The following is a 15306-nucleotide window of genomic DNA, read 5'->3' on the forward strand; positions in this document are numbered from 1 at the left end:
GTGCCGATGGCGGCAGCACCCTCCGGAACCGTTCACTCCTTGGTGGCCTCGTCGAGGAGTTTAGATCACCTCCATACCTTGTTCCCAAGTTCTCCGGGTGGAAACTTACATCTATTTTGTCGCACCATACAACCACATCGCCATCGATATCACTTCCTCACCGGAGGCGTTGTTCTTGGAGATTTGGCCATCAATTGGCGCACACGTTGGATACACTCGCCTTGGCTCTAGTTTGTAGACACTCTCGTCATGTCCGTGACCTCACGACATGGATGTACCTTGGCTGGCATGGGTTGTGGATTGCAGGTGTCTAGGCCATATGAGAACACTTTACAGATTTTGACTTATGGCGGCATGCGTATGTTGCTACAAGCATGGTGTGCAAAAAGGTTTAGTGGAGCAGACCAGGCACAACGTTGATAGTTTCGAGGCATGTCCTGTAGTTGGAAGTCTTTGTGCCCTTCTAGGCTTGCTGGGGCATCCTCCCACATAATACGTCTCATCGGATTTTGACAGTTCGAGGAGGGGGTTGAGGTTAACCCCGGCAAGCTTTACGTTTTTTGAAACAAAAATAACTCAACGCTATGCTAGGAGTTTTTGTGTACTACTACTCGAAGAAATTTTCATGCAAAATACAATCGATTCATACGGACTTCACGAGTCGAATGAAGTCGACAAACCCCATTTTAATTTTTTCCCGGGCCCGTACAATCTCAACAACCTCAATTTATTTATACATTCGAGTTCATTACAATACCAACATACTTTACGAACTAGGAACGGTGTAGAAATTCACCAAAGCAAGTACTACAAACTTGTACAAACTACTAGTTTAGAACTAATCATGCAGTACATAATTCTTTTGCACCTCTTAACTACTTGCATACTGATACCAGAGACAAAGCATGTCAACAGAATGTTCAAGCCGTTCTTCTGCATCAGTTCGTAGGAGAAAACTGATATATTTGTTTTATTCTTTGACCTCAATATATATTCACCGTTTAGAAGTATTTGGAGCCCCCCTTGCCTGACAAATATAATTTAGGCATGTCAGGTTTCGCTGCGGCGCCAAACGCACAATATATGCAAAGAAATATACCACTTTGCAAAGAAACGCACTATAGTGCCTAGTTATATAGTTCGTATACCTAGGTTGACTTGTTTTTGCGGTTTGCTGCTTGATGCATGCGCCGATGGTGTGGTATTACCTTGACCTGCTGGCAGCGCATTAGCTTTAGCTTCTGCACGCATGCGAAACACAAGAGACAAGAATAAACTTTAGAGAGTCCATTGTTTGTTTCATCGTCACGATCTTTAGAGAGTCCAGAGAAAGTGCATGAGAAATCTTTTAGAGGACAAGGAAAGAAAGCCATGACCAAAAAGTAAGGCCGATGTCGACACTTGTGCATGCACTGAGCGATCAGTAGCTGCTCGATCTCACTATTTTATTAACACAAGAAGATGCCTTCTTTAAACATTGCATGCACACATGCATGTGAGATGATGGTTCGTACCTTTCTTAGTGGACTCAAGATTTTCCAATTTATGCACGGGTCTAGCACTTATACCTGGATGGAAAATCAGAACATATGAAATATCAATGTTTGAGTTTGCTAACAGAGCTCACTGCCCGAACAAATCAAATATAATAAGGAAATGAACGGGATTAGACACGATATATTCGATTAGATGGAGACGGGCCTAACCAGACGATGCATGATTCCCAGCATCATGTTTTGCTGGAACATACGGTTTACGGCCATCGTTAATTCCCTGTGAAGGCGCAGACTTAAAACTTCCCGCTGCACAAATATCGCGAGTCAGAAGATATAAGTCAGTTAGTCCCTGCCTAGCATGCATGCAATATGCTATGTTAACTAGCTCACCTTGCGCCCTGTTCTTTGAAGATAACGAGTCACTCATTCTCTCAACTATGTGTCTCTTGAACAACTTTGAGCTTTCGATGGCCGAAAGCCTGGAAAAAGTCCGCTTCTTATAGGCACGGAGAAATCGTAGATATTGCATCTAATTAATTGCAACGATCATGACATCTCGTGAAAAAATATTGCGTATTTTACTCTATTTACGGAATATTTGTAACTCATTAGTTATGTGCCAGTGTCATGGAATGTTCAAGTTGACCCAGTTGGCTGGATTACTCACTCCGTACCGGTTTATAAGGACTACACGTCATTTAACAAAAAGTAAGACCATACTTTAGTCAATGAAATATCAATTATATGTCACAAAAATTATGCCACTATATTTTGTAGACACAATTTATGGTCTTTTCTAAAACTACATGTAACCCTTATGAACAGGGTACGGAGGTAGTAAAAAATATTAGAGAGCTAACTATTTGAACATGCATTAAGATGCTTTTTATTGCGATTCAACTCCGTGAACATGACAAGCTAGGGAAAATATTCTTCTGCGTCCGTTCTCGAATATAAGCCGTTTTAGATAGCTAAGTTTCAAAACGGAGCTAATATTTTTTTTTTGCATATGGTTGTGATCTGCATGTCGCTGGTTCAGGCTGGCTAATGCCAATGATAGTAAAAAAAATAAAGTTATGTCTCCACCCAGACTATATATATATGAAAAAAAAATATTAGTGAAAACATCACCAAAATGTACTATTTGGATTCCCCATAGTTTTTTTTAATTGGTAAAAGGCACCAAGTGTACCAATGAATCCATTGAATGTGTCAACGTAATATCCTGCAGTTAGCACAAATCTTTAATTCAGTCAAATAGTCAATGTATGTACTATATACGCCGTTCTCTACCTTGCTTGGTCTACAAGGCTACATGTTCTAAATAAACAACTACCTGCAGTATGATGTTGGTATAACTGTCATGGCGCAATATATGCCGGTAAGCGCATATATGTGGTAGATTTTTCCTGAGAAAGTGCATGTCTAGAGAAAGTGCAACATGCATAAATCTTTTGGAGGACAAGAAAAGATGGACTGATCAAAAAGTAAAGCTCGGAGATGCCCAATATCAATCAATTAATAAACAGTTCCATGCATGGGATTAAGATGCTAGAGCCTGCAGGACGAGGACCGTACCTCGATCCTTTCTTACTGGCCTGATGATTTTTCCGGTTTAGGCCCTGGTCTAGTAATCATGGCTGGATGGAAAATCAGAACATATGAAATATAATTAGGTAATGAAGTTGCTGTAATCGGCGGTGTCGACCAGGCACGTTCCGAGGGTTCTAGGACGGTAAATCCACCGCTGGTTGTGAATTGTGATCCGCTTGTCCCTGGTTCAGCCTGGGTAATGCCCATGTAATAGTAAAACAAAAACAGTAATGTCTCCGGCCAGACTATATGTTAGTCAAAACTGCACGAAAATGTAATATTTGGATTTCCCAAAGTTTGTTTTAACTGGTAAAAGGCACGAAGTGTACTGACGGATATGATCCACTGAATGTGTGAACGTAATATCCTGCAGCTAGCACAAGTTTCAGTCATATAGTCAATGTACTTCGTACGTTGATCTCTTCCTTGCTAAGTCTATATATTCTAAATAAACAGCTACCTGCATTATGCAGTTGGTATAACTGTCATGGCACATATTTTCCTGGTCTAGGTAGCTATCTGATGTGTGTATCCGTATACATATGGTAGATTTTTCATAGGTCGTTCCAAGTCGGAATATACATCAAGTCAAGTCACTTACGTGTAGAATTTGAACAATATACATCGTTGATGATCATTTATTGAGTATTTCGTAGGAGAGGAAGCCAACCAACGTGTTGACCAGTTGGGTACATGCTTCATTTTCTGGGCGCTCTCAACCCTGCTTGAATAATTCTTAAGGATCTCTTAACAAGACATTCTTACAGCAAATGTATCTACTTAATAGTTGCAGACTAGCCAGATAACTTTTTTATTCGAGAAAGACTAGATTTCGTTGAATCAGTCCCAGACGAGACATAAGTACGAGAGGTCGAAACGAAAGGGACGATTAACGACACACACGCACTAAAAGACTTGGTCACGCACCAGGAAGACTGCGACGTACGCGCAAAATGCCAACACATTACCTAGCAATAGGGCTGCGAGCATGGTGGGATGTGGATGCGTGGTTTTGCTTAACTCAGCTTTAATTTTGGGAAACGCTGTTGTTCTCCCGGACGATCCACGCCATCCCATCCTCCGGCTTCCTGGCGCGACACGCGTCCCTGCAGGGCCCACACATGATGGAGACGGTCTCACCCTTATCTCTTTCCGCCTTGCCCGTTCTCCTCTGTGTCTCCCGTCCCTCTCACATGCCATGGCCATGGTCTCTTCCTCAAATCCCTTCACCACCGTGGTGCTCTACCAAAATTCGCCGGATCCCTGTCCCGCCGGCGCTCGTCGGATCTACCCGCCTGTGTCTCTTCCCCAAATCCCCTCGAAATCGTGGCCGGCCTTTCCATCTTCGCCACCCCTGCTCCATGTGTGGCATCACCACCAACCCGCGTGTCGCTCGTGGCGGCCGCCGCCGGCGATGGATCTCCAGCCCGACGCCATCGTGGTCCTGCAATTCTCGCCCGCTGCTACAAACGGCCATCCGCCCTGCTACAAACGACTGTCCGCCTTGCTACAGAAGGTCGCCGATACTGCTACAGCGCCGCCGGCGGTGCTATAAATAGCCAGCCATGTAAAACAGATATTGTGCAATAGCTCAACAACCCTAATCGGGTGTGGCCTTTATATATATATATATATATATATATATATATATATATATATATATATATATATATATATATATATATATATATATATATATATATATATATATATATATATATATATATATATATATATATATATATATATATATATATATATATAGAGAGAGAGAGAGAGAGAGAGAGAGAGAGAGAGAGAGAAAAGTTTTCGTATGTAACCAAACTGCAGTGCATGCTATCATTGTCGTCCACTTCCGTGCCAAGATCCGTGCTAACTGTTGCTATTTTCTTTTCCAAACAGCCTTATTACCTTTTAGTGGTTCGATGCACTGCAGGCTGTGCTGGCCCGGGCAGTATACGAGTCAGGTCTGAGAGAGGAGCCGTTGGGCTTGTCCGTTTGTGTAAGACCCGTTGGGTTTGGCAGTTTATGCCTGGAAACGAATATCGCTACAGGCATCGTGCCATTTTCTCTCCTCTGCCCCGACCTCCATCCTCGGTCCTCCCCCAATCCCTGCACATCGTTCGATTCCCCTGACCCTGCCCGCTCCGGCGACCGGCGGCGTCCGGCGGCAGCGCTGCCCCGACCTCCACACTCCCCAAATCCCGGCACTTCCAGTTTGTCTCTTCCCTGCAAAGCGAGAACCACCCGTCCCCCTCCCCCGACCCTGCCCGTTCCGGCACCCGCCAGCGACTGGCGGCGACCGGCGGCGCCCTCTGCAGTGCTGCCCCGACCTTCCACCCTCCTCCCGATCCCTGCAGATCGAGTTTGGCTCTTCCCGGCGGCCGGTGGAGCGCCCCAGCTCCCCTGCATCGACGGTTTTTTTGTACCGTTCCGTGTCTCTCACCGCCTGAATCCCAGAGCTTCCCCTACTGCCTCTTCTCCACGCCTCCACCCCTCGACTTGCCAAGAACCACTGCCCAGTCCACACGCCGGCGGTGCCACGTTCCCGCTGCAGGAGTGGGCGACAGAAAGTCGCCGTGAAAGAAGAGCAAGCACCGCGCTAGATTTCGAGCGCAAGATAAAAAGTATCTCATGCATGCTATTTGCGAATTCCCCTAGCAGACATACTGATTTGCCCCTCTCCAGTCATTTCTGATTTGCCTGTCGTTTCATGTTACCTGGCAGGCAAAAGCTTCAATCGGCGTCCGTGTTCATGGCCAGCAAGGGGAACAACGCGGGGAGTTCGCAGGACGAGTCCTCTGGAAGGGGTCTTCCAATGTTGCCCTGCCCACGGTGCGGTGCTTCGCCATTGACATGGGGAGTGTGCGAGAACGGCAAGAACGCTGGAAAGGAGTTCTTCAAGTGCTGCAGGAACCTGAGCGTAAGTTCATGCCTTGTTCTTGTCAGACATGTAATGGCATGGCCTTTCCCCCGCGATTTATTTTCCAGTTTGAGCATATAGTCAGTTCATTCGTGTAATCAGTATTTGTAGCGTAGTATTTTGTATATCAAATATTCATGCATATTTTTTTTTGTTTTTGTATTTTCATCTATCTATAGCCACGGCGTAATCATTGGAGTTCTATGGTCTCCAAGATGACCACTGGAGCTATTCCCAGAGATCTTGTTATGTCATATTAGTTAGGAAGGATTCTTGTTCATAGCGGTTTTTCACCGTTCACTAGCTGAATTGGGGGCCCTAGGTAGCGCTCACTATGGATGTTTCGGAGATGTTTGGCAGGGGCACCAACAACATGGTGTTCATTATATTTTTTTAAAAGCACTAAAATAGTTTTCGATTATCCAATCATGATATAAGTTGGAAAATGCTCCATGTTTCATTAAGTAGGTGGTGTACACATCTCATCTAACAAACGGCATGTATGGGCCGTATTGGGATTTTATTTTCCATCCAATTATACATTAGATTCGCATCCAATTGTATCAGTAATGCGGAGACATGTCCAACCAATTTAGGTGACCAGTGCCATCCTTTCTTTGGGGGAGTTGTAGCACCATCCAAATTATGCAGTGTGTTGCTGTTTATTTTATATATGGAATATATACACTGTTGTAGCCAGATAGGTGGTATGATTGAGTTGTCCTGATATCTGTTCATTGTTTTGCAGGAATTTTCGCCATGCAGGTTTCTTCATATGGAAGGACACATATATTGAGGACCTGAGGTCTTCGAGGATAATGGCAGCAGTTCCATCTGGCGTCTTCGAAACCCAGATTGAGTCTGCACCTGTTGTGGCGTTACCATCATCAGACAGCTTGGTGGAGGTGCTTAACCATCTCCGCGAGATGAACGAGGGCATAGCCGACATAAGAGCAGGTGTAGCTGAGGCAAGATCGGCGTACAAGGGGTTCTGCGCCGCCAAAAAGACGTCCAGGATCATTGCGATTACCCTGGTCGTAGTTTGGATTGGCTGCGTCCTCGCTAAGTTCATTCAGATGTGATTCTTATTTTTGGGTAAGAATTATAGTAGTGTCAGATCTGATTTAGTCTAGGAATGTCGTGTAGGGCTAATCTGTTTCAAGGATGATTTTGCTTTTTGGCAGGCTGCCATGTACCAGATTGTAAGAGCGACTAATGGTTGAAGTGTATGATTTTTTCTATTTTATAATGCAGATTGAAAGGTTGCATTTTTCACTCGGACCTTGAATCCAGACTTTCTGTTGTATCTTTGCAGAGACAAGTTTGTTAGCTTGGGTAATGCAGATTTTAGTCAGACAACATGATACATGCCTTTTAGCTTGCGAGATTTTGCTGTCAGTTCCTTCTTTAAACATCCAGCAAAGGTCATGTTATATAGATGGTAATGATGCATTTTTTAACCAGAACCATTTAATCTCAATGTCCAGTGGACGGTGTCTCTGCTAGTCATAGTTTATGTTACATAATTTGGTTTTGTCTCCTGTTTAAAAGACAATTCAGAATGGAGACCTGTATGGTACTGTAAAACCAGATGCCAGCATAGAACTCAACGATGCATGTTAACGGTGAAAACGAGACGAAACACACTGTTTGCCGATTGAGACCTATCAGCCGGGGTATGGCATTACCCTAGGGGTAGGTGCTTATAGAGCAATGCTTGGACAAAACATATGGCGTCTAGGTTTACGATGGTTTCCTGAGTACCGAATGTTTTATCGATGGGGTACGTCATAATCCTAAGGTAGGTACCGGTGTACGACGGTTCTTTTTCGTCGAAAGAACCTAGTACCGATTACCCCCCCGCTAGGTCGCGTTGGAAAATCTCTGAGGTACCTTTAAATATTTTCTAGAAGGTACGGCTGATACTAGCATAGGTACTTGTAGATAAAACTAAACACCACGATAGGTGCCGAAGCGATAGGTGCGTTGGAAAACATCTGATGTACCGATAGAATTATAAAGAAGGTGCGGCTTCCATTGGTGCAGGTGCTTGTAGTCAAATTCAAACACCGATTAAGTTTTTCTAGCCTCGGTTCCTTGATAGATCCTACAATAGGTACCGATAGCATTAAGTTTGAACCATGTGACAGCATTTCTAATAGATACCGATAACCCTAAGGTAGGTACCCATGTGACTCATCGACGGTGCCTGGAGCCGGTGGACCTGATGAGGTGCGTTATAATATATCCAAGGTACCGATAGAAATACAATGAAGGTGCTGCTTCAATAGGTGTATGTACTGGTAGATTGGTACTTTCACCAAAATAGTGCGTCTAGGTGCCGAATGACATATCAGCCAGGGTATGGCATTACCCTAGGGGTAGGTGCTTATAGAGCAACGCTTGGACAACACATATGGCGTCTAGGTTTACGATGGTTTCCTGAGTACCGAATGTTTTATCGATGGGGTACGTCATAATCCTAAGGTAGGTACCGGTGTACGACGGTTCTTTTTCGTCGATAGAACCTAGTACCGATTACCCCCCCCCCCCCCCCGCTAGGTCGCGTTGGAAAATCTCTGAGGTTCCTTTAAATGTTTTCTAGAAGGTACGGCTGATATTGGCATAGGTACTTGTAGATAAAACTAAACACCACGGTAGGTGCCGAACGTTATGTGCGTTGGAAAACATCCGAGGTACCGATAGAATTATAAAGAAGGTACGGCTTCCATTGGTGCAGGTGCTTGTAGTCAAATTCAAACACCGATTAAGTTTTTCTAGCCTCGGTTTCCTTGATAGATCCTACAATAGGTACCGATAGCATTAAGTTTGAACCGTGTGACGCATTTGTAATAGATACCGATACCCCTAAGGTAGGTACCCATGTGACTCATCGATGGAGCCCGGAGTCGGTGGACCTCATGAAGTGCGTTAGAATATATCCAAGGTACCGATAGAAATACAATGAAGGTGCTGCTTCAATAGGTGCAGGTACTGGTAGATTGGTACTTTTACAGAAATAGTGCGTCTAGGTGCCAATTGAGACCTATCAACCGGGGTATGGCATTACCCTAGGGGTAGGTGCTTATAGAGCAATGCTTGGACAAAACCGCGCTAGGTCATAATCCTAAGGTAGGTACCGGTGTACGACGGTTCTTTTTCGTCGAAAGAACCTAGTACCGATTACCCCCCGCTAGGTCGCGTTGGAAAATCTCTGAGGTACCTTTAAATTTTTTCTAGAAGGTACGGCTGATACTAGCATAGGTACTTGTAGATAAAACTAAACACCACGATAGGTGCCGAAGCGATAGGTGCGTTGGAAAACATCCGATGTACCGATAGAATTATAAAGAAGGTGCGGCTTCCATTGGTGCAGGTGCTTGTAGTCAAATTCAAACACCGATCAAGTTTTTCTAGCCTCGGTTTCCTTGATAGATCCTACAATAGGTACCGATAGCATTAAGTTTGAACCATGTGACGCATTTGTAATAGGTAGGTACCCATGTGACTCATCGACGGTGCCTGGAGCCGATGGACCTGATGAGGTGGGTTAGAATATATCCAAGGTACCGATAGAAATACAAAGAAGGTGCTGCTTCAATAGGTGTAGGTACTGGTAGATTGGTACTTTTACCAAAATAGTATGTCTAGTTGCCGATTGAGACCTGTCAGCGGGGGGTACGACGACATCTGGGGGTAGGTGCTTGTAGACCAATTCACGGACAAAGGATATGGCGTCTAGGTACCGAATGATTTCTCAGCGGGTTACACCACACAATTCAATTAAGGTGTTGTTTTACGTAAACCGGTAGGTCCCATATCCGATATACATGGCAAACAACGTTTAGATATATTCGATTTACCGTTAGCATTAAAAAGAAGGAGCAATCTGGGAGTACCCCACCGACATAATTATTGAAGACATAAAAATTTAGGCACCGAATGTTTTGTCGGCGGGGTACGACATGATCCTAAGGTAGGTACCGGCGTACAGATGTTCGATTTCTTCGATAGATCCTATAATAGGTACCGATGGACTTAAGTTTGTACCATGGGCCGCATTATAATAGGTACCGATAATCCTAAGGTAGGTACCGGCGCATGACGGGTCTGCTTCACCGATAGATAGGGTTGAAAATGAAAGGGAATAACTTTCCGTCCGTTTTCGAAGAAAAAGGAAATGGAGAGCAAAAAAGGGAAAAGGAAATGGCATTTTGCGGAAAACGAAAGGAAACGGAAGAGGAAACGAAAATGAAAACGAGGGAGCTGTTTCCGACGGAAACGAAAACGGCAAAGGAAATTCCGGATAAACAAATATGAAAAGTTTCCGCAAATGTAACCTAGAGAGGCCCATGTTCTTGGTAGGCCTACATTTACACATGAAACTAGGTGCCACCTACTAATTATAGACAGCCGCCCACAGTCCCGACGACTCATCTCTGTTTGGGATGATACCACAAGATCTAGTCCCAACTCCCAAGCGATCGTAGCGATCACGGCATCTTCCTACAGGCATCTTCCTACAAGACGAGCGATCAGGCGGCAAAGCGACTGCCCACGAACATGTTTAGTGTCGACGCAAAAATATTTATGTGAACTTGCGCTTGTCTAAGTGTTAAACTATGTCTATTACGTAGTACTTTATGTTGAATCGCCGCTTGTTGAAGTTGAGTGATATTCCTTGTTTTATTGTCTATTTCGTTATATGTGCCTTTTCGTTATACATACCAAGGTAATATGCCACCATTTTATTGTGACAAATATTCATTTTCGTAACGTATCCGCTCCATATTTATTTCCGGTGATTTTCGTTTCCATATTCGTTTCCGGGGTTTCCGATTTCGTTTTCGATTCCGTCAAGATAGGTGAAAACAAAAACGATAAGACATATTTCCGTCCGTTTCCGTTCCGTTTTCAACCCTACCGATAGAGCCTGGAGCCGGTGGCCCTGGCGATGCGTGTTGGTAAACTTCCGAGGTACCGATATAATTATAATGTAGGTGTGGCTTTCATCGGTGTAGGTACTTGTAGATCAATTCAAATGCCAAATTAGTCAGACTAGGTGTCGAATGTATGGCATTACCCTAGGGGTGGGTGCTTATAGAGGAATGCTTGGACAAAACATATGGCGTCTAGGTTTAAGATGGTTTCATAAGTACCGAATGTTTTATCGATGGGGTACGTCATAATCCTAGGGGTGGGTGCTTATAGAGGAATGCTTGGACAAAACATATGGCGTCTAGGTTTAAGATGGTTTCATAAGTACCGAATGTTTTATCGATGGGGTACGTCATAATCCTAAGGTAGGTACACGTTTGCTATGGCTATCTCCATTTGACGGCACATATCTGAAAAAAGCAGAATACCATGTAAGTCAGTGAACACATATACACAACAAGTTTGTTCATCGCTTCGTTGATGAATTTGTCAAAATACTATGCAAGTACCTGTCAGAATGGTTTGGGGGTGCTTCCCATGCATTGCCTTCAGGAACATGTTGAAAGCCCACTCAGGCCTTGTTCGGTGCAAGTGTTTTATAAGAGGGTTTGTAGTGTTTTGGGGTGTAAAATCTGGGCCCGGTTAAAACACTTCAAGACACTCCAAAACGCTCTTGGATCGTTCGGCAGGCCGGTTTCGGCCGGGTTAGGGCCCAAGAAACACCCCAAAACACGTCGGGCCGGCGTGGAATCAAAACGCTCCGCCCCCCTCGCGTTTTGATCGGGTGAGACGGCTCGCAGCTCCGCTCTTCCCCGCCGCCGCCACCAAAGCTCCGCCACGCTGCCGCCACCGACACTCCTCCCCGCCGCCGATGGCTACGCCTTCCTATGCCCTGAAGTCAATTCATTCCTCCGTCCCCGACGTTTGTCGAGGCTTTCCTCCGCCCCGGCGCCTCCCTCCCTTCCCTGACTCCATCGAAGCTCACCACCGTCGATTTGCAGATCCTTGCGCAGCTCCCCATCTCCGTCGAAGTCTGGGCTTCTCTCAGGTATGTCTCCTGCCTCATCCCTTCTCTTGATCTAGTCCTAGGTTGCAGATGTTAGTGTTAGGCCTCTAGGGTTCTTGATTCAAACGGATGGATTTAGGATCTTTTCTTGATTCAAACTGATAGACCAAGTATGACTTCGTGTGCCTCTAGTATGAGTTCGGATTGACTGAGCTGAGCACATGTAGATAGGGGTAAACAGCGTGCAAAACCCAAAACAGACAGTATCATGCACGCACTTGCTCTTGCTGTTAATCGTTTCAGCAGGAAAAGAAATCGTTTCAGCATCAACACCTAGTTTACATTTTTCTTCTTCTACTCCCTCGATCTATACTATAGGTAGTACTTGTTTATCCATATGAAATGTAGCACATAGTTGTTTATATCAGTATCTGTATTTACATACCTGTTCAGACATTTTTTTTTTCTTTGCTTGATGTCTAGGTAGTATTCAGTAGTAGGTTCAAAGATATCGACGATGACATGCCGGCTCGGTGGTGGAGCCAGTGCAGTTTGTGTGTTGCCCTGGGACGCAATGGCGCTGATGAGATTCCCCTGGGCGTCAGCGAGAACGTGTAGGAGGTCATCAACGTGGGGAAGGAGCTCTGGGCCAAGATCGGCATCGACGATTGTTGGATCCAGCAGGATCAACTAGCTCTAGTTAGAGCCACAAAAGAATAAGATCAGAAATACCTTGATCTGAAGATGATGCCATGTCTCCTCTTGTTTAATTGCTCACACCAAAATGGAGCAACTTGTGCTTGATTCTTCCCAGTGCTTTAGTGCTAGCCTGATCGGTGGCTTAATTTGTGTGAGAGAGAGTGAGAGAGAGAACTGAGAGCAGCCGTGTGTTCTCCACTCTTCTAGGGTCATTTGACCCCTTTATATATGTTTAGCACTATGCACTAGGGGAACCAGCACCGTTGGATCAAAATCGATGTCTCCGATCAAGACAACACATAAGGATAGGTGGCCATTTACTGTAGCACCGCCCTACTGTAGCACCGTCCTACTGTAGCAACCCAAAAAAAATCTGACCTAGGAGAGCAGCCTAGATCACCAAAATATCCAACAACGATGACATGCCGGTGGCATCAACGAGGACGAGTAGGAGATCACCAACATCGTCGGAGCCGGGTTACTAAACACCACGTACGGGCCGCTCATCGTAACACCAGAGGCTAACTTTGCAGATACTAACATGGCTGAAGCTTTGGAGGAAACTTATTAAGAGGTGATGGACCATGAGAATGGATCTGATGAGTACAAGCGAGATGAAGAAAGCACCCCAGTTTTAGAGGTACTGATTTTTTTCATATGCTTTCGGTTGCAGGTTTGCAGCCCCCTCTTTGCGCCTTCAATATGTTTTCGTTTAACAAAATGGGGTTTGTTGGTTTATATCATGGCATTATGATTTCATCTAGGTTTCTAGCTAATAAGTTTTATATACACAAAAATCGTGTCCCTGTTATTGATTTGTTACAAAACACACCTGCTATCTGTTATTTCCGTGTAATTTGTAGAATGAACCATGAAGTATTGTTGCCATGACCTTCGATCAATAATTTTCTTTGGTCTTAACTGATGGTGTACGCCTACATACACAATGGCAAACTGAAGGTAAAACATAGTGATAAAGTTTTTAGGAAACATGAATATTTTCACTGCTATTGATCTTCGCTCCAAGTGTTACAGTCTATCTGTATATATTCAAATTGGTACACTATCACATTGTGGTGCCCTGTTTCTCGAAAGATTCAGAAAGAACAAAAAATATTTTCCCTTTTGTATACACCAAAACTAGCTATAGCACCGTTTGGCTTATTAACAACTCCCAATTACTTATGAGCCGTGAAAGATAGAATGTATACACCAAAACTAGGTGGGTACAAAACTGGCAGTAGGATGTCTTAGATGGTTGGAACCAGACACCAAATCATTCTAACCTGGTTGGATTCTACACATTTAATTGGATAAAGTTTTTTCTTATCAAGATATCTGACACTGCCACTGCATATTAACAATTGTCTTGAGGCTATTCGTTTTTCTAACTACATTCACTTTATGCCCAGTTACCAATTACAGTTTCATTTTGACTGCAATTCTTGTGACGTTTAAATATGCAACTCGGTGTCATTTTCTCTCAACTTGTTGATTGCTGCAGGGTACGTATGGATGAGAACGTCTCAGAGAAAACTTATGTTCATGCTGCCCTTTTGCTCTGCTTGAAGTTGTCAGAGACCATGCCTGAAGATATTTACTGTTAGAACTGAGCTGAAATAATACTGAATAATTTATTGTTTAGCAAGTCTTTAGCTTCAGTGCCTGAAGATATTTTCTGTTGGAACTGAGCTGAAACCTTATTTGTGACACAATTCTAGTTTAAATTGTCTAAAAAGATCGTCTTTTTATCCATTTATGTTGACCAAACTTGAATACACTAGTTTGTAAAACCAGCCGGCCAAACAAGTGTTTTGACAAGTGTTTTAGGTGAAAGGGGTTTTGTAGTGTTTTAGGTAGTGTTTTGGGTGGTTGTTGTTTTCACCCAAAACACCCCTCAAAACCCCCCTCAAAACTCAAAAAAACACTGGCACAAAACAAGGCCTCAAATGACTCTACAGTCTCTTCTCTAACTATCACACATGCAAGCAGGCAGCACTGAAAATGATTGTTGACGCCCACTATCATACTGACAAGGGATTAACTTGTCAATGCCTATGGATTGTAGGCTAGGGTTTAGTTAGAAGTAGAGGGTAAGTAGATCTCGAAGGTTTCAGCCGAAAAGTACTCGACGACTATGAAAACTAGGGTTTGCAGACAATGATTCGATTGATTCTTTTGTCCCTCGACTCCCCCTTATATATGAGGTGAAGCCGAGGGATTCGTGCTATACAAGTTTACAGAGTCCGGGACGGTTTCTAACTCGTCCCGCCAGATTACAAACAACAATTTCTATTACAACTCTATCTTTCCTTAGTAAATCTTGGGCTCCCGAATCTTCTTATTCTTCGGGTATTGGGCCTCCAGTAAACCCCGGGTACCATCTTCGGCAGGCCCATTTGGGATGCCTATGTCAGTAGCCCCCGAGATTTTGCTTGAATCGTAGAGTCAGGGAAAATCTCCATTGTTTATTTTTACTCGAAAGCTTTAACCTTTTATATTTCTTCACATAAAATTCTATATTGTACAGGGATACTGGTAATTGGGGCTAGTTCATCTGACGGATCAGGTACTAGTTAACTGCTCTAGTGGCAATCCGCAAAAACCTACTTCAAAATCACGTCCCCGGACATGATCTCGGGATACTGGTG

At 44.0% G+C, this 15306-nt stretch overlaps 2 protein-coding genes and 1 long non-coding RNA gene across 4 annotated transcripts; 2 read left to right on the forward strand and 1 right to left on the reverse strand.

Annotated features, from left to right (window-relative positions):
• Positions 1-673: 673 nt before the first annotated feature.
• On the reverse strand, positions 674-2016 carry LOC127331665 (uncharacterized). Of its 2 annotated transcripts, none has more exons than XM_051357931.2 (5): positions 1887-2016; positions 1707-1802; positions 1515-1568; positions 1149-1214; positions 674-1027 (listed from the first exon to the last, which is right to left on the reverse strand). In XM_051357931.2, exons 1-5 carry the CDS (start codon positions 1921-1923, stop codon positions 1002-1004), a joined length of 279 nt encoding a protein of 92 aa, XP_051213891.1. In that variant the 5' UTR covers positions 1924-2016; the 3' UTR covers positions 674-1001. The 2 variants fall into 2 exon arrangements, with proteins under 2 accessions (XP_051213891.1, XP_051213828.1); XM_051357868.2 differs by having other exon boundaries at positions 677-1027; positions 1149-1241.
• Positions 2017-4503: 2487 nt separating this feature from the next.
• On the forward strand, positions 4504-7287 carry LOC127329224 (uncharacterized). The gene is made up of 4 exons (XM_051355762.1): positions 4504-4635; positions 5008-5716; positions 5824-6012; positions 6761-7287. Exons 1-4 carry the CDS (start codon positions 4504-4506, stop codon positions 6814-6816), a joined length of 1086 nt encoding a protein of 361 aa, XP_051211722.1. The 3' UTR covers positions 6817-7287.
• Positions 7288-11525: 4238 nt separating this feature from the next.
• LOC127344809 (uncharacterized) lies at positions 11526-14440 on the forward strand. The gene is made up of 3 exons (XR_007878253.2): positions 11526-11998; positions 12440-13295; positions 14160-14440. It is a non-coding gene; the product is annotated as an uncharacterized lncRNA (long non-coding RNA).
• Positions 14441-15306: the final 866 nt, after the last annotated feature.

Source organism: Lolium perenne, chromosome 1 (assembly GCF_019359855.2).
Source record: "Lolium perenne isolate Kyuss_39 chromosome 1, Kyuss_2.0, whole genome shotgun sequence".
NCBI lineage: Eukaryota > Viridiplantae > Streptophyta > Magnoliopsida > Poales > Poaceae > Lolium > Lolium perenne.

Excerpts from the sequence above, each read along its gene's own strand:
- LOC127331665 (XM_051357868.2), bottom strand. The coding sequence starts at position 1,923 with ATGAGTGACTCGTTATCTTCAAAGAACAGGGCGCAAG. Across the intron at positions 1,569-1,706 it reads TGGGAATCATGCATCGTCTG|GTATAAGTGCTAGACCCGTG; the intron begins GTTAGGCCCGTC and ends TTTTCCATCCAG. Across the intron at positions 1,242-1,514 it reads TCTTGAGTCCACTAAGAAAG|AAGCTAAAGCTAATGCGCTG; the intron begins GTACGAACCATC and ends GCATGCGTGCAG.
- LOC127329224 (XM_051355762.1), top strand. The coding sequence starts at position 4,504 with ATGGATCTCCAGCCCGACGCCATCGTGGTCCTGCAATTCTCGCCCGCT. Across the intron at positions 4,636-5,007 it reads CTGCTACAGCGCCGCCGGCG|TGGTTCGATGCACTGCAGGC; the intron begins GTGCTATAAATA and ends ATTACCTTTTAG. Across the intron at positions 5,717-5,823 it reads TTTCGAGCGCAAGATAAAAA|CTTCAATCGGCGTCCGTGTT; the intron begins GTATCTCATGCA and ends GGCAGGCAAAAG.